The sequence below is a fragment of the Panthera leo genome, chromosome A2, assembly GCF_018350215.1.
Source record: "Panthera leo isolate Ple1 chromosome A2, P.leo_Ple1_pat1.1, whole genome shotgun sequence".
Classification (NCBI taxonomy): Eukaryota; Metazoa; Chordata; class Mammalia; order Carnivora; family Felidae; genus Panthera; species Panthera leo.
The window spans coordinates 160,586,825-160,612,797 of record NC_056680.1 but is presented as its reverse complement, the minus strand read 5'-3'; the positions used below and the strand labels follow the sequence as shown (position 1 = coordinate 160,612,797).

Below are 25,973 nucleotides of genomic sequence, written 5' to 3'. Positions count from 1 at the left end.
GTTCGTGAGTTTGAGTCCCACGCTGGGTTCTGTGCTGATAGTGTGGAGCCTGGAGCCTCCTTCAGATTGTCTCCCTCTCTCTCTGCCCCTTCTCCGCTTGCACTCTTGTCTCTCTCTCAAAAACAAACACACATTAAAAAAAAAAATTCACCTCTCATAAAGCCTTCCCCAACCCCCACAACTAAATGTAATTGTTCTCTGAATTCTTTTTTAAGTAGGCTTTGCACCCAGTGCAGGGCCCAATTCGGGACCTGAACTCACAACCCGGAGATCAAGCCCTGAGCCAAGACCAAGAATTGGATGCTTAACCGACTTAAGAATTCTCTGAATTCTAACAGACCTTCAGCCTCATTTGGGACATATAATTTTACCTTGTATTAGATTCCCTTAACAGCCTGTAAACCCCAAGAGCAAGATCTCTGTCTGATTTAGCCGTCCACATCCTCTGCAGACCTTGCACCCGGAGGCCACTCAGGTCCTTGTGAGCGGACACACTCTCAGGTGGAATGGAATCTTGCACCAGTCTGGGAAAGGGTTATGCAAACACGCAGCACAAGGAGGAGACAGATTTTGATAGAATATAAACTCGACTAGGGCAAAGATCTGTTTTGTACACTTAAATATCCCAAGTGTTTAAAAGTGCCTCGGGGCGCCTGGGTGGCTCAGTGGGTTGAGCGTCTGACTTCCAGCTGTTCGTCGGGCTCTGTGCTGACAGCTCGGAGCCTGGAGCCTGCTTCGGATTCTCTGCCTCCCTCTCTCTCTGCCCCTTGTCTGCTCACATCATCTCTCTGTCTCAAACATCAAAAAAAATAATAAATTTAAAAAAATAAATAAAAATAAAAGTGCCTAGATGACAGGTGTGATATATAGATTTGTTGAATAAGAAACACATGAGGGAAGTGTTCACACAAGGGGGCTTATAAACTGAGCAGCGAGGGACGCCTGGGTGGCTCAGTCGGTTGAGCGTCCGACTTCGGCTCAGGTCATGTTCTCCCGGTTCGTGGTTCCAGCCCCACGTCGGGCTCTGTGCTGACCGCTCGGGGCCTGGAGCCTGCTTTGGATTCTGTGTCTCCCTCTCCCTGGCCCTCCCCTGCTCGCACTGTCTCACTCTTTCTCAAAAATAAACATTAAAAAAAAAAAATTTAAACTGAGCAGCGAAAAATAAATAGTATTTGGTTCACAAAGAAGGGAATTCCTGGAAAATGGAAGGCACAGCTTATTCACTAAGTGGCAGGCAGCCCAATGTGGCAGCAGCAAGGATACTTTAGAGAGTGAAAGGGGAAGAAACTCGGAGCAGGTTAGGTTTTGGGCGGCCAAAGTGTAAGTTCTATACTAAAAAGCCGGCTCTTTGTCTTGGAGGAAAGTCCTTCTCCAATTCGTGTGCCAGGACAATGACTCTGGTAGCATAAAGGATGTGGTGAAGGGCAGGAGAGCAGTTAGGCTACCGGACAGTTTAGGTGGGCAACAATCGGGACCCTAATCTGTAGGAAAGGAAGGAGAGAAGATAGGACAGAGGAGAGTCACTAATGTTCGGCATTTAATTCTTCCTTATTGTCGATTTAAAATTTTCTAACCTGATCATCCTTGTCCTTCCGACAGCTCCATTTCCCGTTTCCCTCCCGGCACCTAGCAGAGCCAGCAAAAGGTTGGTATTTTGTATCACACTCAAGAAGGCACCGCAGACACAGATGCAGACACAGACCCGGAGATCTTGTTAAAACCTGCAGACTCGGCTTCGGTGGGTCTGAGTCTGCATTTCTACAAAGCTCCCCGGCCATGCCGATGCCGCTGGTGCAGAACCCACGCTTCGGGTAACAAGGACTCAGAACCCAGCCTGGACCCGAGGTGCCTGGTTACGGTCAACCAGAAGCACCCATGGTCAAGTGTATGGGCTCTGAGGCAAGATGGCCTGGGTTGCCAGCAACCTCCGCCGGTCACTTCATCTCGCAGAACGCGAGATGTGAAACGGGGTATAATCGTACCCCCCAAGAGGCTGGTGTGAGGGCTGAGTTCGCTTTTAAAAGAGTGCCTCACACATGAGGGCTCAGCAATTATCAGCCATTATTACAGTAGTCCAAAGGCCTGATAAATTGTTCTCCTGCCTCTGGGAAAACTTAAACACTGCCAGAGAACCAGAATCCTATCCTGTCCTTTTTTTTCCCCACGATGCCAAAGACTGGTCACATTAAGACACTCAACTGGCAGGTAAGGATATTCAAGGATGGGATTTAGGGGAATCCAGGATGCAAAAAAGCTTGGGGGCAGGAGCCTATAGAAGGAACCTGGAGTAGCTCCAGAGGTTTTCCTACATATAACGAAGCCCGACACCTCAGCTGAACACGGCACCTGCGTTCCCTTCATGTTCAATTTCTACACCAAGCCAGTCCCATACCTTACAGCGACCTGCGTTTATTTTTATCTATTTATTTATTCCTTTTTATCCCCACGTCCCTCTCACCGCTCCCATAGGCAACCGTAATGCCTTTAAGGTGTCACTTTTGGTTTCCAGGTGTTCTTACAAAATGTTTTGTGTACGTGCATTTCATATAAATGGTATTGTCATAGATCTCGTCCAGTTCCTTACATTTTCCCACTCGGCACTGCATGTTTAAGATCAACCACCAATGTGGCCACATGCATATCCAAGCCGACATTCCTGCTACCCAGTACCCCCTGAGATCACACCCTACCTGCCCTCTCTTCCTTCCATCTCCCAACACCCAACACCCAGACTGTGTGCGGCCCTCGATCACAAACAAGGTCCCACGAACATCCTCGTACGTGCCCTCTTCTCGTCTGTCCTAAACTGAAGTAAAAATGCAGGGCAGGCTGTGACTTTATGCCTCTGTCACTGCTCCAGGTCAGCCACCTCTTCCATATTATTTGTTTGTCTGGAGAGAGAGAGAGAGAGAGAGAGAGAGAGACAAAGAGAGCAGGGGAAGGGCAGAGAGAAGAGAGAGGGAGGCAGAATCTCAAGTGAGGCTTGAACTCACAATCCATGAGACCACGACCTGAGATGAAGAGTCGGACGCTTGGCTGAGCCACCCAGGCGCCCCTCCATCTCGGTATTCTTGACAAAGGGAGAAAAATATCCAACGTGAGCATATTTTTTTTTTTTTTGCTAGTAGCAAGTTTTATTCTAGGCAACTGCAAATCATCAAAGGGGACACTCACATAGGACCCAGAAGCCCACTCCCATCTCCCCAGACAACAGTGAGGCAAGCATTCAACACTCCTGAGAAATAAGCATTTCTGCGCTTTTTCTCCACCGTCTCTGGAACAGTCAACCCCAGAACTAATTTGGAACATGTGTAATCTGCACAATCTCAACAACTGGTGTAGTAAGAACAAACTCCAACACCCACCGGAACGAGTCAGACAACCATAAGGAACGAAGTAGTCTTCTACCCTGGGCGGCTGCAGAACCCAGCGAGGACCAGGTGGGAAGAGGAAGATCACGGTGAGAGACCGGGATTCCCGAGCAGTGAGCTCTTGGCTCCATGAGGGACTCTGTTCTCAGCAGGGGCTTTGGGGGTCTACTCCTACCGCTCTCCTCCTCTGGCTCCTCTGGCTTCAGGTAGCCCCTTGTGAGACTGCCAAGGACCCCCACGACAGGGAGCCCAGCACTCTGCCCCCTGATCTCTGGCCTAACTAAGTGTGGGTGGGCTAGAAGAGCCCCATAAACAAATCCCTCCTAGAGGGTAGGCCCAGTCCCCATGTTAGGAACAACCTCTACAATGCTGGAAATTTAGAAAACAAGGTCAGACTGTATTTTTTTTAAATCAACTAAAATCTAATTCCAAAACAGTTTCTTCAGAACAGGGTAAGCAGTCATTTAAATTATGTCCTCTACTTGTTATTAACAAAGAGACTACAAAAGAAGAGGAAAGAGAGGGTTATATGCTTCCCAGAACACTTCCGCCCACCTGCTCGCTCCACTGACCTGACCCAACCTCCCGGGAAGACCTGAGATGCTGGGACAGGCCCTAGAAGCAGCCACCGGTCCCTGCAGGGTCAGAGGGCCAACCCCAGCCCACGAGTATCAGCCCGGAGGAGAAAACCAGAGACGTGAAGGTGCCCGAGACAGCAAGCTCCACAGCAGGGTAGAGACGGCAGGGAGAGGCGCGGCCCCCGACTCCTCCTCCTCCACAGTTTTCAGCACAGTGTCTGGGCTCGGCCTGGTGCTTGGCCAAGGGAAGGCAAATCAACGCGACTCCCCTCAGGAAGAAGTCAGTCCCTGACTCTGCACAGCGTCTCTTCAGGGGGACCGATGCCAGCCCCTTCGCCCCCCAGACAGACGAGGGGCCGGCACCCTTAAAGCAGGCCGTTGGGCCTTCCCGGCTGCAGGGTCAGCCCGCCCCGCTCCCGCTGGTGGATCTTCTGGTGCTGCAGAAGGTGCTGCTTCTGGACAAAGCTCTTCTCACACTCTGAGCAGCTGTAGGGCCGCTCGCCCGTGTGGATGCGCTGGTGCCGCACCAGATCAGATGGGTGGCTGAAGCTCTTGCCGCAGTAACCACAGAGGAGGGAACTCCGGCTTTTCCTCCAAGGGATGTGGCCGGGCAGGGCGACCAGGCTGTTGGGCGAGAACCTCTCCTGGACAGAGTGGCCAGCACTGGGCCCGTCCTGCAGGTGGCAGCGCTGGTGGATTACCAGGCTCACCCTGCAGCTGAAGCTCCGCATGCACACGTCACACTGATGCAGCTTTGCCCTCTTGGACTGGGGCTTGAGTCGTGGCCTGGGTCTAAGGCTCTCCTCTGGCTCCGAGGCCACGCCCGACTCCGAGTGGGTGTGCAGATGCGCGGCTAGCTGCTGCTTATAGCGGAAGCTGACCTCGCACTCGGAGCACTCATAAGGGCCAGAAGCGTCCCTTTTCAGCTTTACGCCCTGGCCACACTGCTGTTCCAGCTGTGCCTGCCTACCAGGCTCCTGCTTCGGGGGGCAGCCCAGAGTGCCGCCACTGCCAGAGTCTCTACTGCCCTCGATGGGATCCTCCGGATTAGTGTCTCCAGGGCCTGGATCCAAGAAGACAGAACTACCCTGACCACCCCAGAGTTCAGTGTGTTCTGGGCTCAGGAAAGCGTGCTCTTCTGCAATGCCTGAGAATTCTCCAGGAAGATCCGCAGAGCCTTCCTGAGTATACTGTATCTCCTGCTTGATCATAACCCCTTCTGCTGCCAAGAGAAAGAAGATCGACAAAAAAGATCACATCCTAGCACGTTCGGTTTCTTCAGAACTAAACAAACATCCGTGAGTTTCAAAAGGGCTCGAATCAAAGCATCCCAGGATCAAGGGAATTAAGACAATTTGGAGGAGAAGGAGACTGGGTTCTAAGACCTGAAAAACTAAACCTATATTCATGAAGAAAAATCTGAATACTATTTTTCTAGAACAATGTTATAAATGATAGTTCTCTAAGGCTGTCCACAAATTTGTATTCAATTTCTATGAAAAATGGCAAAATACACTGTAAAAACTGTACTAATTCAAGAGTGTTAAAATAATGTGAATGATTAAAAAAACAACCCTTAAACCTAAAGCTTCAATATTCACGTATCCAGCCCCAATCTTCCTGCACATTCCCCCCGAATTACCTGGCTTATAAATGCTCTGCCTGCCTCTCACCCAGATCTGACCAACTCCTAAGATCTGACCAACCCTATCTTCAATCTTCAGTGGGTTTTAACTAGAACTATTACGTACACTACTCTTACAGTAGAGCAGGCATGAGGTAGGATATGGTCACGAAACTCAAGACCTTCACAGCGGTAAGGAGTTAAGACTCCTTAGCAGGTGAACTAATGAAAATCATCAAGGAATCTGAAAGAAGTAATACCAGATGAGGTTGCTGACAATGTTTGGCAGTTTAGCAGTAGGAAAGCTCATTACAGGCTGCAGGGAGTAGGGAGAGGGATGGAATATTCTGGTTCCACTCACCTGGGTGGACATCACCAGGGCCTTCCTCCTCCAAGTCACCCAGCATCCCTGTACCCAACTCCGCTTCTTCTTCTGGAGGGCCAAGAACCTCTGGGTTGGAATAGGCACAGTGTGAGCCCAGGAGAGAGTAAAAGCTCACCGGGCACTGGTCAGTGGCCAATGAACAAGGTGACCACTGCCAGAGGGTTGATACTAAAAGCTGAAAAGATTAAAGGGCTACCGTTCTTGCCACTTTCCCCTGGCAGTTTGGGACAACTGGAAAATTAGAGACGATTAGAAAGATCTCTTCAGTTTGCTGCTGCCTTCCACGCTCCTTCATGCGTTACCATGGCTCAAGTATTCAGCCTCTGGAGCCCGCTCCCCTTCCCCCAGCACCACCCTGCCCTCACTTGTACAGGGTTTCAAGTGCTGCCTCCTTTCAGGGTATCTAATTTCAACCATGCTGACATACCGCAAGTAAGGCAGGCACCATTATCCCCAGCTAGGACAGCCGAGGAACCTGCCACTAGAACACATAACAGCCGAGGTCAAGCAGTCCCTTCTCTGGCCCATTTGCTACTTCCCTCTCTGCTCCAGTCATGCTGGCTTTTTTTTTTTTTTAATGTTTATTTTTGAGAGAGAGAGAGAGAGTGCAAGTGGGGGAGGGATAGAGAGGGAGAAAGACAGGATCCGAAGCGGGCCCTGGGAGGAAAGCAGAGAGTCTGATGCGAGGCTAAAACTCACGAACCATGAGACCATGACTCGAGCCGAAGTTGGATACTTACAGACTAAACCACCAAAGGCGCCCCACACACTGGTCTTTCTGACATTCCTCCATGAAACTCAGTTGTTTTTTTTTTAAATGTTTATTTATTTTTGAGAGAGAGAGAGAGAAAGAGCCCTAGTGGGGGAGGGGCAGAGAAAGAGGGAGACACTCATACAACATTCTTTTCTTTTTTTTTTTTTAAATGTTTATTTTTGAGAGAGAGAGCTGGGGGTGGGGGCGGGTAGAGCAGAGAGAGGGAGGAAGACAGAGGATCCAAAGCGGGCTCTGGACTGACAGCAGAGAGCCGGATGTGGGGTTCCAACTCCCCAGCTGTGAGATCATGACCTGAGGCGAAGTTGGACGCTTAACAGACTGAGCCACCCAGGGGCCCCCATGGACTTCAGTTTTAAAAGATTTTGTTTACCAAAATCTACTTACTAAGTAAAAGCTAGTCTTTTATATATAAAGATATACATCTATTAAGCAGCACTTGTAATTAACACAAAATAGACACGGAGCTCACAGTGATTGGATGTAAGTCCAGCCAAATGCCAAGAAAATGTTTTGGTTAGCCTGTGCTGCCTGCCTCATCTTAGGTAACAAAGGATTTCTTGTCAAACAGTTTAAGTATTAAAAACAGCATATATATGACATCTTATCTACTAGTAAATACTGTCAGGAACGGACTATGTGACCGCAGAGAAGAAATACACAATATGCAACACCAAGACCTTTCTAAAAGTCTTCGAGAACTGAGGACCTGGAGATTCCCATTTCTCGACCCGGCCCAGATCCACAGAGGAGCCAAAGCCGACTAGAATCACAGGTGTGGTCTGAGTCACAAGCTACTTGGCCAGGGATGTAAGATGCTGAAAGAGAATTCCAGGGAGAAACTGCTACTTACTCAGAGAGACCAGGGCCTCGTAGTTGCTCTTCATCACATTTCTGTAAAGCTCCTTCTGCCAGTCCTCCAGATTCTCCCACTCCTGCTCCGAAAAGCACCCTCCATCGTTTTCAAGTGACCTGGGCACCTGAAATCACAAACACTGAGCAGTGAGCGCCTCCAGCCACGGCTACGAAGGAAAAGCCAGCAAGTCAGAATCTTAAAGAATAAAAGGCAGGACTCCCCATCTAGCCTAATTCTTAATCCCCAAGGGGACTACCTTGGGGGCCTCCCCCTTGCTGTCCGGAGGCAGCCTCAGCACCCAGAAGTTCCTGTTTCTCAGCAGGTTCTCCATGTTCTCCAGCCGCCTCTGCAGCAGCCCGTACTCCTGCAGCAGGGTCCCCAGCACGGCCCACTTGCCCTCCAGCTGGTTCCCGAACTCCACGGCCGTCTTCTCGCAGTCCGCCAGCTTCTTCTCGGCGGTGCCCGTCCGCCCCTCCAGGCTCTGTATCCGGGCGGCCTGGGCATCCACCTTCTTCTCCACGGCCTGAAGGGCGGCCACCACGGTCCACAGTGAGATCTCTGTGGTTTGCAAATAGGAGCTTTTCTCTGTCTCTTGTGGGGGCAACATGGAAGGACTCAAAGGTGTGGAGCGGCGTTTCCTCCTGTGCTGAAGAATCAGACACAGGGTCAGTGTCGTTTCCAAACATCACGTAAAGGAAACAATGGGTCCAGTGGGTCCAAGAGTGTTTAGAGCTACCTAGTTTCTACTTTTGTTTTTTTAAAGCATGCTCTTTTACATTCTGATACTGCAAATGATACATGTACGTTGTAGTGAGGAAATACTGAAAAGTAGAAGGAAAAAATTATGTAAAATACCACCATCCAGAAGTAAGCTGTTAGAATTTTGGTGTATTTCTGTAAGGTTTTTTTTTTTTTAATGTTTATTTATTTTTGAGAGAGAGACAGAGAGGGAGAGAGACAGCATGAGCAGGGGAGGGTAGAGAGGAAGACACAGAATCCGAAGCAGGGGGGGTGAGATCATGACCTGAGCCAAAGTCAGATGCTCAACCGACTGAGCCACCCAGGCGCCCCTGTAAGGTTTTCGTTAATCTTTTAACTTATCTATTTTTCCACAAAGTTGAAATTATATTGTACATAATATTTTGTTACCTGTTTTTCACTCTTAGCATATTCTCTAAGACCAAAAAAGACACAAATCCTCAGTAGGACCTACAGGACTCAACTCCTTTATCTTTGTGCCCAAGCAGTTAGCACAGTACCACCTCCTAAATCCTTCATATACGTTCACTGACATGATGTGATTAAGTCTACTGACATTTGCCTTACACTTCTCGTTTTTATGATCTGTCCCCAACAGCAGGAAAATCACTACAGCTGAAGCTCGACATGACTGAAACCAACATCTGGGAAGTCTTCCCACCACTCCCTCTTACCCCCCCCCCCCCCCCCCCCGTTGGACCACTGCAAGTTGATCTCAGTCCTAAACCCCAGAGGTTCATGTTCTTTTATATGGCATAGACTTTGTTCAAGGCTGCTTCTCCATCCACTGAGACCAAGACACTGAGAGGAAGTATCTTTGGAAGAACAGCTGGGGCCAGGACTTAGGGTCTGGAGAAACAGGGGCCAAAATGCAACCGACGGGCCCCAAACTCAAAACATACGCTTTGGCCGTGACCTACTCCAGTTACTCAACTCAGTTCATTATGGAACATGTGGGTTAAAAGCTGAACTATCGCCCCTAAAAAAGATTTAAATGAAAGTTTAACCTAAAAGATCGATACAAATGAAACAAAACAAAACCCTAGGCTTTTGGACAGACTCATTTCATCACATGTTCTGCTTTTCACTTTCACTCGCTCCTCTCCAGCTTCGTGGAGCCCCCTCTTGCCTTTCTGCCGCCAGCTTTCTGCAGCTTGCTGAGCACTTCAGGCAGACGGGCAGGTGGGTCAGGATCTGAGCAAAGGAGTAATTCCTCTCCTCTTGTACATAATAAAAGGCTGAAAAGAGTGGTTAAATCAAGCTGCTACTTCTGTTTGGAACGATCTATTGAGATGGAAACAACTCAAATGTCTACGGACCGGGTGAATCAATAAACAAACTAGGGTCCATTCTTATGTTACGGGTTGAATTTTGTTTCCTCAAACAGATATGTTGAAGTCCCAACCACCAGTATCTCAGAATCTGATCTTATCTGTGTAACTATTTTTTTTTTAAAGATTTTATTATTTTAAGTAATCTATATACCTAACATGGGGCTCAAACTCAAACAGCGAGATCAGGAGTCTCATGCTCCATCAACCGAGTCATCCAGGTGCCCCGGAATGTGATCTTATCTTGAGATAAGAATATTTACAGAGATAATCAAGTTACATGAGGTCATTGGGTGGGCTCTAATCAAATATGATTTGGCGTCCTTATGAAAGGGGAAATTTGGGCAGAGACAGACGTGCACTTAGGGGAGACGACGTGAAGACACACACAGGGAGAAGACAACCACAAGACGGTGGAGGCAGAGGTCAGAGGTCTATTGCCACAAGCCAAGAAAATGCCTGGGGCACCAGAAGCAATGAGAGAAGCCTGGAATATCCGATTCTCCAATTCGGTGGACACCCTGATTTCAGACTTCCAGCCTCCAGAACCGTGAAGACGATACACCTCTGGTGTTTAAGCCCCCCAATTTGCAGTACTTTGTTACGGCAGCCCTAGGGAACTAATATACCATACAAGAGAATACTAATATATTATTACTATATTAATAATTAACGTATTAATCATACATTAGCAATAAAAAGGAACAAACTATTGACATATGTAACAACATGGATGGATCTCAAAATCATTATGCAAAGTGAAAAAGGCCAGACACAAAATGCCACCCACTCTATTCCATTTACATGACATTCAGGAAAGGCAAAATGACAGAGACAGAAAACAGATGAGTGGTAGCCAGGGGCTGGGGCGGGGGTGGGGGGTAAGGGGGTTGGAGGGGAGAAGGAGAGTGAATGCAAAGGAACACTTTCTGGGATGATGGAAATATTCTGTATTTTGGTAACATGATGATAGCTACACATTTGTCAAAACTCACTGAACTGTATGCCTGAAGAGCGAATTTTACCAGATGTAAATTGTATCTCAGTAAGCACGACTAAGAATGCCAAGAGAGAAGAAAATGTTAGCTGCCATGAAAGACGCCATAAACAAAGTCTAAAAAAACAGACAGGGAGAGAATATATGTAAACAGGGTATGAACTGGAAGGAAAAGATAACAACCCCAAAATAAAACTGCAAAGTAAGCAATTGTGAGCGCAGAAACGCAAGTGGTCAAGAAGCAGTCAGGAGTGCAAATATAACCAAGTAAAACTGCTTTTCACCCACCAGGCTGACAAACTTGAAAAAGAGGGATAAGGAGCTACATTCAGAGCTGACTAGGATATAAAACTGGCACTTTCATAACACTCCCAGAAGGAACGAAAACTACCACAAACTTCAGGGAAGAATATCTCATAAAAGTCATTAAAAACCCTCTCACCTAGCAATCCCGTTTACCAGAATCCATCTTACAAAAATAAATGGCATTATTTACTGACATCCACACAGAGATTACTGGTAACATCCTTTGGAACAGTCAGAGCCTGGAAATAATCCAGATGTCTGTTCGTGGTTAAATAAATTATGGCACAACCAAACAGGACCTTTAAAAATAATGAGTTAGGGGCGCCTGGGTGGCTCAGTCGGTTGAGCTTCCGACTTCGGCTCAGATCATAATCTCGCGGTTGACGGGTTCAAGCCCCAAGTCAGGCTCTGTTGGACAGCTCGGAGCCTGAAGCCTGCTTCAGATTCTGTCTTCCTCTCTCTCTGCCCCTCCCCCACTCATGCTCTGTACCAAAAATAAACATTAAAAAAAATTTTTTTTAAATAATGAGTTAGATCTATGTGTATGGTTCAGTAGAGTTTTCACCATACACTGCTGGTTAAAAATCCAACTTTTAGGGAAAGAGACTTATTTTAATGTTTATTTTTGAAAAGAGAGTGCAAGCAGGGGAGGGGCAGAGAGAGGAGGGACAGAGGATCTGAAGTGGGCTCTGTGCTGAGAGCTGAGAGTTCAATGCAGGGCTCAAACCCGGGAACCACAAGATCATGACCTGAACCTGAGTCAGAAGCTCAACCCACTGAGCCACACAGGCTCCCGGGGAAATGTATTTATTATGATCCCACTCTCCTAAAGAAGAGAAGATATACAAGTATATGTTTGTTTCAGCACACAGGGAGGTCTGAAAGGAACTCAATAAACTGTTAACACCACTTACCTTCAAGGAGATGAGTGGGAGGGATTTTAACCTTTCCTTGTCAACTATCGTTTGACTTCGACAATAAACATGTATTTTTTTGTAATTTATTTTTTACAGAACTTCCATATTTAAGAGTATTCCTGATGGCAGTGAAAAATACAGTAAGTACACTTATTGGGGCGCCTGGGTGGCTGTCAGTTAGGCATCTGACTTCGGCTCAGGTCGTGATCTTGTGGTTCATGAGTTCCAGCCCCATGTCAAGGCTGTGCTGACAGCTCAGACCCTGGAACCACTTTGGATTCTGTGTCTCCCTCTCTGTCCGTCTCTTCCCCCTCTCGCACTCTCTCTCTCTCTCAAAAATATGCATTAAAAACCAACCAACCAACCAACCAACCAACCAACCAACCAACCAACCAGTACTCGTATGTTGCCCATACTTCTGGATATTCCAGGGCAGTCCTGCTTGAGTGTTCTATTATACTGAGATCAAGTCTCATACAATGGGACTGCAGCTATGGTCTGAAACCCGTCACCATTAAGCATAAGACACAGTCCTTGCTAAGGAACCTGCAATCTGCTTGACTGAAGTACAAAATAATGAAATAACATCCTAAAGTGGTATTTGATTAAGGTGGACTAAATAATATTTAAGGTCACTTCCAACTCTGAGATACCATGATTTTTAAATACTGAATAGTTTAAATAAACTACTTAATGCATAAGATCTTATGCATCTTATGTAGTGGCAACAAATCACGTAACTACCACTCAGTTACAGATATATAGCCTCTGAAGTCCTCGGTATGACTCTCTGAAGTACTATCCTGAATTTGATTTTTCACTATTTTCTGTTTCATGTTTTCACCAAATGTTTGTTTCCAAAACAATGTATGCTCTTTAGTTTTACATATTTTAGGACTTTACACAAATAGAATCCTTATTTCACAACTCCTAAGAATATCCTGTTGTTGCAGATGGCTGTAATTAATTCATTTTCACTTCTATATAACAATGTGCCGATACCACGATTTACTTTTCCGTCCCATTACTGACGTGTCCTCCACCTCTGTCATCACAAACAGTGCTGCAATGAACCAGACCGTGCATGGCTCCTAACAGACACAGCCCAGTTTCCTGAGGGTATAGTCCTAGAAAGGGAATTGTCGGCTAATAGGGTAAACATCTTGAACTTCAGTAAATATGCCAAATGTTTTCTAAAGTGGTTGTATCAATTGCACTCCTATCAATAGTATGTGCATATTCTAGATGTTCCCCAATTATGTGTTACTGTCAGACTAGTATTTTGTCCTAGTAGGTCTGAATTGACATGTCCTCATGGTTTCCATCTCCATTTTCCTTGATTACTAAGGGTAAGCATATTTTAAATGTTTATTGGCCATTCAAATTTCTTCAGTGAACTACTTGTTCAGTCTTTTATCCATTTATCTTTTGGGTTATCTGACTTCCTTACCATCTCAGAATTTCTCTGAAAATTCTGGAAACTAATCTTTATCCATGCTATATGTGTTGCAAATATTGCCTCCTTATTTGTGCATTTAAAAAGTTTCCTTTACTGGGGCGCCTGGGTGGCTCAGTTGGTTAAGCGTCCAACTTTGGCTCAGGTCGTGATCTCACGGTTCACGAGTTTGAGCCCCACATCAGGCTCACTGCTGTCAGCACAGAGCCTGCTTCGAATCCTCTGTCCTCATCTCTCTGCCCCTCTCTTGCTTGCGCTCTCTCAAAAATAATATTAAAAAAAAAAATACTGTATTGCAAAAAACAATGCTAACCATCACCTGAACTTTTAGCAAGTCATAATTACCAGTCACAGAACTTCACAACAAACATAATAATAATGAAAAACTTCAAAATATTGTGAGAATTACCAAATTGTGACCCAGAGACACGAAGTCAGGAAATGGTATTGGAAAAATGGCACTGGGAGACTTGACATAGGGTTGCCACAAACCTTCAATTTGTAAAAAAACAAAGTATCTGCAAAGTGCAACAAAACAAAGCTCAATTAATTGAGGTATGCTTGTATGTTGATATTATATATTGACAGATACATGGCTAAAAAAATCTCTATCTGTGCTGTCTGACAGCCACTAGAGGCACATAGCTATCTAAATCTAAATTAACAGAAACTCAATTAAAAATTCAGTTCCTCAGCCATACTAGTTACATTTCAAGTGCTTAATAGCCATATATATATGTATGACTACATGAACAGTGACTATATTTAACAGTGCAAAACAGAGTATTTCCATAATCTCAGAAAGTTCTATTTGATGTGCCATACCTTACTAATTTTTTCTCTGCTTGATAAAAACTAAAGTTTTGTTAGTCTTCTACTATGCTAGTGAATTTTCCTTGTAGTTCTGTCAGCTTTTGTTTTATATATTTTGAGGCTATGTAATTAGATACAAAATATTAGAGGGGCGCCTGGGTGGCTCAGTCGGTTAAGCGTCCGACTTCAGCTCAGGTCACGATCTCGCGGTCCGTGAGTTTGAGCCCCACGTCGGGCTCTGGGCTGATGGCTCAGAGCCTGGAGCCTGCTTCTGATTCTGCGTCTCCCTCTCTCTCTGCCCCTCCCCCGTTCATGCTCTCTCTCTGTCTCAAAAATAAATAAACTCAAAATATTAGAAATGTCATATCAAGCTGGTAAATTGAGTCTTAACCATTATAAAAGTAGTAGTACCTCTCTAGCTCTAGGAATATTAATATAGTTGAGCTAATTTTCTTTTGATTAATATTAGCTTGGTATGTTTTCATTTTTTTTTTTATGTTTATTTACTCTTGAGAGAGAGAGAGAGACAGAGCATGAGTGAGGTAGGGGCAGAGGGAGAGGGAGACACAGAATCTGAAGCAGGCTCCAGGCTCTGAGCTGAAGATCCATGAGATCATGACCCAAGCCAAAGTCAGATGCTTAACTGACTAAGCCACCCAGGCATCCCTCAAGTTCTTTTATGTTCAACCATTCCTGTAATTTTATCTTTTAGTTGTATCTCTTATAAACTACATAATGGGATTTTTTTTCTCATCCTGACAAATATTGCCTTTTAACTAGAACATTTTGTCCATTTACATTTATTGTAACTGTTGATCTATTTTTATTGATTTTTACCTTGTACTGTTTCTCTTCTCTTTTCATTGTCTTTGTTTTCTTGTAGATGATTTTTTTTTCCTTATCCTATTATTCTCCCTTCTAACTTGCAGGTTTTACAGGCAAGTTCTAGTCTTTTAGCAAGTATCTTAGATATTACAGGAAGCATACTTATAAGGGCTTTTGACTACCTGAATTCTGATCTCTTTCTAAGTTTACATCAATGCTTCCATGTATTTTAATTTGCCTTTGTTTTTAACCTCACAAAAGATTGTTTTATTTAGTCAATATTTGTTTAGATTTACCCATTTACATGGATCATCATACTTTCTTACATTTTCAGACTTTCCATTTGGGAAGATTTTCCTTTTACCTGAAGTATACCCTTTATAATTTCCTTTACTGAGAACGTATTGGTAGTAACATGGCAGTTTTGTCTGAAAATACTTTTTTAATTTTAAGAGAGAGAGAGAGAGAGAGAGAGAGAGAGAGAGAGAGAGAGAGAAAGAGAGAATTCCAAGCAGGCTCCATGCTCAGTGTGAAGTCCAATGCATGGCTCAATCCCACCTTGAGATCATGACCTGAGGCAAAATCAAGAGTTGGACGCTCAACTGACTGAGCCACCCAGGCGCCCCCATCTGACAATATTTTTTTTACCCTTGTCTTTAAAAGATCTTTTACGGACTATAAAAATCTGGGATCACAGCTATTTTCTTCCAGTTTACTAACATCATTCTAGTTTGTCTGGCTTCCACTGTTGCTGTTGAGAAGCTGGGCCCCATTAATCTAGTGACACTTCATTTGAAGGTAATCTCTTTTCTCTAGCTGCTTTTAAGAATTCTGTCTAGTATTCTCTACTTTCACTATTATGTGTCTAGGTAGAGATTTTTTTCTGTTTATCCTGATTGGGATCCACTAGGTTTCTAACGTATTTATTAATGTTTGCATTGGTCCTAAATAGCCTCAGTCATTAGCTATTTATCAAATATAGCTTCCAGTGCAGAGTGTTAAGTGTGCATGTGCCTTCCTTCTGGAATTTCAGTTTTTGTGTTTTTTTTTTAACGTACTTTGAGAAAGCACAAAAGATATAAAATATGTGCAAGAGAGCGGAGGCGGGGGCAGAGAGAGGGGAGGGACACAGAATCCTAAGCTGGCTCTGAGCTGATGGCAGAGAGCCTGATGTGGGGCTAGAACTCACAAACCCTGAGATCATGACCTGAACTGAAGTCAGACGCTTAACTGACTAAGCCACCCAGGCACCCCTCAATATGTTTTTCTTATGTAATTTCAATATCCAGAATCTTTGAAGGTCTACTTTTGTCCATTATTTTTACTGCCTTTTCCTTGTAGTTTTCATTGCTTGTTTGGTAGCAGGTTGTGTTTTTTTTTTTTTTTTAACTCAATTTTCCTATAATTTTATATAGGGGAATTATTTGAAGTCTGAGTCAAATGCAGATTCCTCCAGAGAAGATCTGTGTTTATTTCTGATGCACAGCAGTACTTTAAACTACATTCTTGCGAGGTGGGGTGGGGTGGGGTGGAATGCCTGGTTGGCTCAGTCAGTAGAGCATGCAACTCCTGATCTCAGGGTAGCTGAGTTCAAGCCCCACATTGGGCACGGAGTCTACTCAAAATAATAACTAAGTAAATATAAACTACATTCTTGGCCTGAGGTTTCTTAGACCATCCAGGTAGCATGAATTCGGGCAATAAACCCATATCAGAGTCACCATAAATTCTCAAGGGACACCTTGCATCTATCTCCCAGCACCAAGGTTTCACACAATTTTCTGTGTAATACTGGGAGTTAAGAGCTTACGTTCAGTTCATACTGAATGCTGCCCTTTGAAGTCTCCACTTTAAGGATTTGGGGCAGGAAGCTTCTTAGACACACACACACACCCACCCCTTAAGTTTGGTCTCCTGGTTTTCAGGTCCTTTGGGACCATAAACACCAAAGATGAATGTTTAGCAAACGCCCTCCAAGCTGGCCTCAGAACTCATCTTTGGGCTCCAAGTATTCTTTATTAACTTACATTTCAGATATATTTAAGTGGTGTTCCCCCCCCACACCCCCCCCCCATTGTTTCTAGCTGTCTTCTTCAGGGTGCCTACTTGGTCAGTGTCAAAGGAAAGGTACGGAATCCTCATCTGAAGCGGTAATATCTGAGAACAGAAATAGGCTGCGAAACGATTTAAATACATTCTACAATGACAGATCTTTAAGTTATTTAAAGGGCGGTATGGGATTTTGGTGGATCTTTTAAGGCTCTTTTGACAAGGTCTGTTGGTGACACACACGGAACGGGGCACTGACACTGACGAGTCAGAAAGGAGTACTCTGGAGGTTCGTAACTTGTCGTGCTGCCCTACTTTAGTACCAATTTGGTCTTGAGGAAAAGCCAAGTCTTGGACTACAACAGCTGAGATGAAAAGGGTCACAGGAGGCAAATATTATAAACATTTGTGTCTCTGCAATTCCACTGTAACTTCTTGAAAGCAAACACTGCCTTCTCCGAGTCTTCCAGTCCTTTCCCTCTTCCAATCCTTTCCCTCCTGTTCTTACCCACCTTCTACAAGAATCAAAAAGGAGCAAGTTTAACCTGCTCATGGTAAACTTTTCACCACAGGCTCTCCTTAGCTCCCAATTCTCACAAAGATCTCACATCATTCCGAAAGTGTTTCTAGACCCAGAAATGCTTCGTCAAAAACTAATTTAATTCCCTCTGTCCTTTCCAGAGCAAACCTCCTTGTGTTACCAAATTAACCGCTAGTAAGAAAATGTCAGAGCTAGAAGGATCCTCTGAGGTCATCTAGTAAACCAGTCCTAAACTCTCCATCTCTAGCCAAAGAAAGGGAGGCCCAGGGTGTACACACAGTTGCCTAAAATCAGTCAAATGGGTATTTGAGAGCTGAGTTCCCCAGTTTCCTGACTCCGTAACCGGGATTTTCTTCACCCCCAAGCTCCGTGTCCTGACATCCCCTGAACGGGGACGAATGGGGGCGAATGGGGACCGGGGAAAGGGAGAGAGATCCGAGAGCTTCACAGGCAAAAGCAGCAACTACACTGTGGGGTAATACCTGTCCCCAAAGGGAGGAAGCCCGGCCTGATTTCACCCTGTGGCTGCGACCCAAGTACAGAAGTCTGCAGCAGGAGAGAGTGACAGAAAGAACGAGCAAAACACACCCAGCTGAGAACATGCGGCGAGGCCGTGAGTCCTGGGGTCCCGGGGCACCACGCGCGCTCGCTGGCAGAGATGGCGACCCGGGGTTTCCAAAGCGCGCCACCTCTCCAGCCTGGAAGCGCATGACGAAAAAGTGTGGGGACGGTCGCAAATCCAAGAACACGAAACAAGCCTCGGAGAAGTTTCTCGGCGACGGTGCGTGGCGCTGGGGCTCCGGCCCGACGCGGAAGGAGCCGGAGAGGGGGAGGGCAGAGCCCGGGGGTCGCCGCGGGAGGAGGTCGGCGTTCGCCAGCAGCAGCCCGGGAGCCCCCCGGACCCCCAGCCCCACCGGAGTCCGGACCTCGAAGCCCCGCCCCGGCCAGGAGCTCCGCCATCCCGAACGCGCCCGCCAGTCGGTGCCAGGAGGACCCTTACCCGAGTAGGCTCCGACTCCGCCATGGCTGCCAGTCGCCCCTCAACACCCGGGCCCCGCCTGATAACCCTCGGGCTGCGTGCCGGTCCTCTGGGCGCTCCCTGCCCCTCCTCGAAGCCGCCACCAGTGCCGTGTTGATACAAGGTGCATTGTGGGAGTTCGGCCCTCCGGCGCCAAGAGCTGCTCCCGCCGCTCGTCCTCGCCGCGCGGGGTTTCTAGGGCGCCTCCGTGCGGCCGGAGGGTGAACAGCAGCTCGGCCCTTGGGCCCAGACTGTGCGACCTTAGAAGGGCTCTGTCCCTCCAAGTCAGGGGTAGGTTCAGAATTTAAGGCGAACGCGGGCCTCTTCTACGTGCCGAGCGCTGGGCTTTGAGGGATATAAAAATGTATACAAGTCAGACTTTGCTCTGAGGGAAGAGTATGTAATTTCGTCGGGGAAAAGAGATACGGTCCCAAATGGCAAGTGATTTTATTCCATTAGTTCATCTGTCATTTGATTTTCTAGAAACGAGAAATACACTTTCCACATCAACAGTGTGGGGTCAAGGTGCCCAGGCCAACTCACTGTATCCTATTAACTATGGTAATCACATGCCATGGAAAATCCAAGATGGCCCTGATTTCAAGTGTTTAATCCAGTCCACATGTTACTGTTAGTTGAGGTCTTTGGAATTTTGATTTGGAAAGCACGGCTGCGTTTCCATTTGATCACCCAATACAAAACACTAGTGCAGCCATACTTGCCTAATTTGTACCACATTGTCTCTATAGAGACAGGCGATGGACTTCCACTTTGAATTACAGGCCTGAGGCTCTTCCCCAGAAAACTAAACTCTTAAGATCAACAGAAAATTATGTTCACACGTAACTGACTCCTTCTTAGCATGCAGGGCTCAGTTCAGACGTTACCTCCTTAGAGAGACATTCTCGGGCCACCCTGCCCATAGCCCATCCCAACGTACAATCTTGATACTCTGATCAAATTTTTTCACAGCATGATCACTACCTGAAGTAACTTCATCTTGTCATTGGTTTACATGGTAATCACGTCTCTCACTAAAATGTCCCTCCACAGTACATGCCATTTCTCGCACACCGATGTGCTCATAAAGATCTCTGGGTTACTGAATGGTGAATCAGAGAATAGAAATAGATAAACTCACCTCCAAGACAAGGTAGGATATCCATGCTAACCAGATCAACAGGGTGGTCAAGCCGAGGAAACTAGTCAGCCGTTGACATACGTCTAGGGTCTGACCTCCTTTCTCAGACCAACAAAAACTTAGACCCAGAAAAAAAATGGATCATGGTTGTGGAGACAGACATGTCAGGACATAGGATACTGGGGTCACCAAGCGGTTCAGTTCTAGAACTCTCTATTTTGCTGCTGTGTTCACCGGGCAGTCTGATGAGGCAGGTTCCCATGTAGCCACTGGGCAACCACATGCAGGGAAGGCTGACACAAATTAGTATCTTTCCACTGGGAATACAAACACCACACCTGAGGGTTGTTCACGGCATTAAAAGGAATAACGTGTGTAAGTAAAGTGTTGATATAGCTGAATGCCTGGTCTATAGCAAGCATTCAGTAACAGGTGATTTCTCACCTGTTTGGTACATTTGTGCTTTGGCGGGGTCCAAGCTTAGAGCTGCAATGAATTCACCAAGGTTAATGGTACCTTCTCTGGTCTCCTAGAAGCTTCCTATTTGTCCTTTCCCAATGACACTCACATCTTGACACGGGCCTTTAAATAAACGTTTAAATAAGGCTCATAATTGTTCTCATTGGTGGCAGTGGTACCAAAGGAATCAAGAAAATATACTTAGTATATTCACCTCTATGTCTGAAAATATACTTAGTATATTCATCTCTCTTAGTATACTCATCTCTACGTCTGTAAAATATGAATGTAATATGCAGAGCTGAAGGTGACCTTAGACATTATCTCACCCACCCCCTCATTTCTAGTGACAGAAAAAAAGTATCCTTTGAATCACCTATAATTCAAATTAAGTTTGAGATAATGTTTCAGAAATGTCTTGTCCTTTAAATTTTCTATCATGCATATGATTTATAGCCTACATATTAACATATATATGTGCATATATGCCCAAACATTTTTTTTTTACTCAAGAAAGGTTATAGACCGTGGCTTTACTCCACTTAGTTGAGACCCTTTCTATTCTGCTCCCCTTCCTATCCTGCAAGTCTCTAGATGGCAGAGACAATGTCTTGTGTGCCCCTTCTCGCTCATAAACACCCTCCTGGGGAGCACGCTAGGCTTCCAGGTCAGGGAGAATTCTAGAATGAATACATCTTGGTTCAAACTGCATGCCACCCTCTGGCCCCCATATATGTGTGTACGGACACAGTGGACAGTTAACACACACACATGTGCACGCACACACACACACACACACACACACAGTGTGTCCACATGTAGTGGACATCTGTTAACTTTGTCAGTCTAGCACTTTTCCCTTCTTCTTCTGGGCATAGATGCACCTTCTTCTCTTTGGGGACGGCTCCTCCCTAGGCTCCAGCCATGTGTACTTGAAAATGGTAGTGCCATCCTGTTGCATGACAATTCCAGGCTGCTGACAGTGATTGCTGAAGCACCTGACTCAAGTCCAATCATAGCACCCTAGCCTCCTGGCCACAGTGATTGAGCCAAGGGTGGCCATATGACCTAAGCTGGAGCAGTCAGAGCTCTTCCCTGGGGTCTTTCTAACTGGAGCTGAGAGGACAGGTTGTTTTCCTCTCTGGTGAAGTTATAAATATATGAGTCAGGAACAGTCTTGTCCCCCATTTTGGGGGGTAAGTGGTTTGAAAGAATGATCCCAACACATAGAAAAGATTAGAGACGAGAGATACATTTTTGTCTATGTCCAGGATTCGTTGTTCAACTGTACCTTTGAGTGTGTGAATGATTCCAGCTTCCTTCCAGAAATGTCCCCTTTCTCCATAGTCGACTAGTCTGCTTCAGGTAGAGGAACTGAATGACTGGGTGACAAGGAGTTGTGTTTTGTCTTTTTTTTTTTTTTTTAAAGCATATCCTTTTACCCATTTTGAATTTATTAATGTAAAATCTATTCAAAACCCCATAAATGGATTAAAACCTGGTGCTGAATCCCTCTTAGGGAGCAAATAGCATTTTGTTTTGCGAAAGAGTTTTACTGGTCATTTTAATTGTGGGAAAATAGGCCTCAGGGAATGGCTTGGAAGGCAGAAGGTAAGGAAAGATAGAACTAAATTGCTATCTCTTGGGGCGCCTAAGAGGCTCAGTCGGTTGGGCCACCGACTCTTGATTTCGGTTCAGGTCATGATCTCACGGTTCATGGGACTGAGGTCCGAGTGGGGCTCTGTGCTGATGGTGTAGAGCCTACTTGGGATTCTCTCTCTCCTCTGTCTCTGTCCCTCCCCCACTCGCTCAAACGCTCTCTCAAAATAAGTAAACATTAAAAAACCAAAAAACTAAATTGCTCTCAAAGGGGGGAGGGGGTGTGGTGCCCAGGTGGCTCTGTCGGCTAAGCATCTGACTCTTGATTTTGGCTCAGGTCATGATCGAGCCCTGTGTCGGGCTCCACGCTGTCAACAGGAAGCCTGCTTAGGATTCTCTCTCTCTCTCTCTCTCTCTCTCAAAATAAATACATAAAATTAAAAAAAAAAAAACCTAAATTGCTCTCTTTAATCAATTAAGATTTGGGGAATTCCTTGGATACTCCGGGAGGGGGTGAGGGGCCTCAGAAAGGAGGAGGAGAGCTACTTTTCCGAGAGGCAGGTGACACAAGACCAAGAGTGGGAGATATTGAATTCCGAGAAATTGCTGATGGTGAAAATTGTTCAAGGTCTTTTAAGAACAGACATAGTGGATATTTTAGGTCTAAATTTTGGGCCATATGCTGTGCTAGGCTGAGATGAGACCCTCTCTGTAACCACCAAAGTATAAGTCTACTAAACATAAGACCTTATCTGGGGAAGGAGCTGCCTGGGCTAATGCAGAAGTGAGAGGAGACAGCAGCATGAAGGCAGACATACTTGAACTTGAGAATCCAGGAAGCGTGGGCTAATGAAGAAAAAGGAAATTTTCCTCAGCCTCACATCCTTGAGATGTGGGGCAGGGGTTGCTGGTTTTGACATTATTTGTAGGATGGGGACTTAAGCCATTTTATAGTTAGAGGATATTGACCCCCTAGGGATGGAAGTTGGGGGGACGCTCGGGTAACCAACACTGGCTCTCACTTCCAAGAATGGATATGGGAGCTCCCTTGAATCTTGAATGGGATACTAATCAAAGATAGTTTTCTTTTACAACAGGAGAGAATAAACCTAGAGAAATTACTACAGTCAGGGATGAGGTGGGTTTAAAACACACCCAGGGGTAGCTGGGTGGTTCGGTTGGTTGAGCATCCGACTTTGGCTTAGGTCATGATCTCATGGTTTCTGAGTCCGAGCCCCACATTGGGCTTGGTGCCCTCAGCACAGAGCCTGCTTTGGATCCTTTGTCCCCCTCTCTCACATTCTCTCTCAAAAATAAATATGAAAATAATACACCTAAAGAAGCTTGAGTAGAGGTTCTTGACCTTTAGGACACAGTCATCACACTAGAAGATTCTTATAGAAGGAGGCTTATGGAAGCCTCACAGGGTGGAGTGGGCAGGGCGACGGAGATCCTCATACCCAAGATCCCTCTTCTCAAGAATTACTTTTAGAGGGGCACCTGGCTGGCTCAGTCGGTTAGGTGTTAGACTTCAGGACTTCCGCTCAGGGCATGATCTCATGAGCTTGAGCCCCGTGTTGGGCTTGTGCTGACAGCTCAGAGCCTGGAGCTGCTTCAGATTCTGTGTCTCCCCCTCTGCTCCTCCCCTGCTCGCTCTCAAAAATAAACATAAAAAATTTTTTTACTCTGTTAGAGATATCCCTCCACAGTGGCTCCCTGAGTGGGTGGCAGATGGAGAGCCAGTCCTGGCCTCCCCCAAATGGTGCTGTCAGGGCCCCAGGCTGATAAGATGCTTTTATTACACGTTTTCCTGATGATAACCACCAGAGATCAATACCCTAAAATACAAGCATAGGCTGGTTCATCTTGACCCTGGGGTGAAGTTTCCTCTTTCACCTTACTTTCCAACAACACCCAATATCCTGGAATATCAGAGTCAGTTATGGTGCCCAGATCCTTGCTGGTAAGAGAACCGTCCCCTTGTGTGTTTTCTCATTTTCAGTGGGGTCTAGCTTAAACTTGCTATCTCAAGAGTCCCATTTTCACCCTCTCTGACCTCTCAGAGCTATACACTCTGGGCTTCTAAAGAGTTCTAAAGATTTTTGGGGCGCCTGAGTGGCTCAGTTGGTTGAGCGTCTGGCTTTGGCTCAGGTCACGATCTCACAGCTCGTGGGTTCAAGCCCCACGTCAGCACAGAGCCTGGAGCCTGCTTCTGCGTCTCCCTCTCTCTCTCTGCCCTCTCCCGCTCATGCTGTCTCTGTCTCTCAAAAATAAACATTAAAAAAATAGGTATTTTTTCAAAGTAATCCCTACACCCAACGTGGGGCTCAAACTCATGACTCGGAGGTCAAGAGTCACGTGCTCTGCTGACTGAACCAGCCCGGCACCCCTGGGCTTCCCAAGAATTCTAACGGTCCTATGAAGAATCTGTGGCCAGTAGACCCCAGGCTAATTGACAGCCTGTCTATGGAATAGTCTTGGCATTCAAGGTCCTCCCATGGCCTGGCCTTGACTCATCTTGAAACTGCATCACTGACCAGCTCTTCATCTCCCAGGTATGGCCAGGCCAGACTGCTGTTTTGTGATCCCAATTCATGCCTCCCTGCTGCCTTTCATCCTTCCCCCACATGGCCTCCCACCTCGCCTCCCCCTGCCCCATCCAACTCATCCTGCAAGCCGTGACTTCTCGTTCTGGAAGGAGACAGAAGCTCTTAGCTGTGGATTATCTCTTAACAGGGAGTCTGGTAGGAAAGAGTTTTACTCTTATGTCTTTTTTCTTTTTTTTAACCATTTAAAGTTTTACTGCATGCATTAATTTTTAAATTAAAATAGTTAATTTTAATTAACACATCGTCAGAAGGAAAATAAAAATCCACCTTCAAAGCAGGACCCCTGACCTTTGTCCTGCTTCAGTAAGTGGACTCCAGGGTCCACACTGAGGTCCCCTGCTGCCTGGGAGAGGTCCACACTGAGTGTCACCACCTTTGATCAGCTCCTGGGGTGGAGTTCACTCTAGGACATGCCCGAGGCCGGTGCCAGATGCTGGGGTGTCTCGTGGTGTAGCCGAGGGGCACTTGATGCAGTGGCGTCCACCAGACCAGGACGCAGGAACCAGACAGCCCTGGCCCCCCCTCTCACTGGCTCAGTCACTAAACCTCTTTGGGAATCAGCTCCTTGAGGTTAAAATAAAGGGAGGGACTCCGGCTATGCGTTCAGGTGTTTCAAACCCATGTCTCAACAGTGACTTCTCCCCCTTCTTTGCACTCTCAACAGCCAAAAAAAAAAAAAAAAAAAAAAAAAGAAAGAAAGAAAAGAAAAAAGAAAAAGTTGGTCTTATTCTCCATGATTTAGATTCTGAAAATATTGATTTCCTGCATATACTCTTACAAGCAGAATACTGCCTCCTCCCAAAAGGAAAACACTGGACTAGAAGGTTCCCTTCTGCTCTACCAAAACTCCACGGAATCTGTTTAACTTCTCATCTCAACTCCTCTTCTTAAGATTTGCCTTCTTCAGAAAGCAGAAGGAAGGAAAAAAAGAAAATCGCAGTCAGGCTCCGGTTCCTCGAGGCTTTACCGTAGGAAGCCATGCTGCAGAGCCCTCTGGCCTTGTGAAAATGCAGTCTGCAATCTGGACACCTTTTATTTAATTTCAAGAACTCCCCTTGCCTGGCGGAAAGGGGTCTGAGCAAAGCAGCGCAGCGCAGATGAGGGGAGGGTGGAAGCAGGACACTCGCAAACTGGTGCCGGCTGGGCTGCCCCGACTGGGACAGAAGCAGGAGCGACGGGAGGGGCAGAACAAGTCATTCTTGACGCAAACAAGGGTCTTGGGGCGCGCCACCCCATCCCAGTGCCTGGTCATGCAGGATGCAGAAATGGAGACCGTGGCCCCTCAGGACCACGGAGCAGATGCACCAACCGAAGGGAGTCCTTTGGGCGCCTCCCGAGGCGCCTGCAGGGTCTGGGGCAGAGTAGGGTATGCTGTCCACGAGCATGGTCAGATAACAGATAGCACCGGTTGGGAGGCTCAGGGCAGGAGACCGAGGCTCTCAGACTCTAGCACCCGCTTGCCCGGCCCTCCCGGGAAGAGACTCACTTCCTTGATCGCTGCTCCTGCGGCCACAGCCTCTCCCTCACCCCTTCGCCCTGGGAATAAATCAACTGGAATAAATCAACA

The 25,973-nt window shown here is 46.3% G+C and overlaps 1 protein-coding gene across 1 annotated transcript; it reads right to left on the bottom strand.

The window, feature by feature from the left end:
• Positions 1-3,126: 3,126 nt before the first annotated feature.
• Positions 3,127-18,706, bottom strand: ZNF212 (zinc finger protein 212). Its single transcript, XM_042926990.1, has 5 exons — positions 18,581-18,706; positions 7,843-8,232; positions 7,584-7,710; positions 5,935-6,024; positions 3,127-5,171 (listed from the first exon to the last, which is right to left on the bottom strand). The coding sequence occupies exons 1-5, from the start codon at positions 18,602-18,604 to the stop codon at positions 4,315-4,317; spliced, it is 1,488 nt and encodes a 495-aa protein (XP_042782924.1). The 5' UTR covers positions 18,605-18,706; the 3' UTR covers positions 3,127-4,314.
• Positions 18,707-25,973: the final 7,267 nt, after the last annotated feature.

Coding starts and splice junctions, on each gene's coding strand:
- ZNF212 (XM_042926990.1), bottom strand. CDS start 18,604: ATGGCGGAGTCGGAGCCTACTCGG. Junction 6,025..7,583: donor CGAGGCCCTGGTCTCTCTGA/GTAAGTAGCAGT, acceptor ATTCCAACCCAG/AGGTTCTTGGCCCTCCAGAA. Junction 5,172..5,934: donor CCCTGGTGATGTCCACCCAG/GTGAGTGGAACC, acceptor TTCTCTTGGCAG/CAGAAGGGGTTATGATCAAG.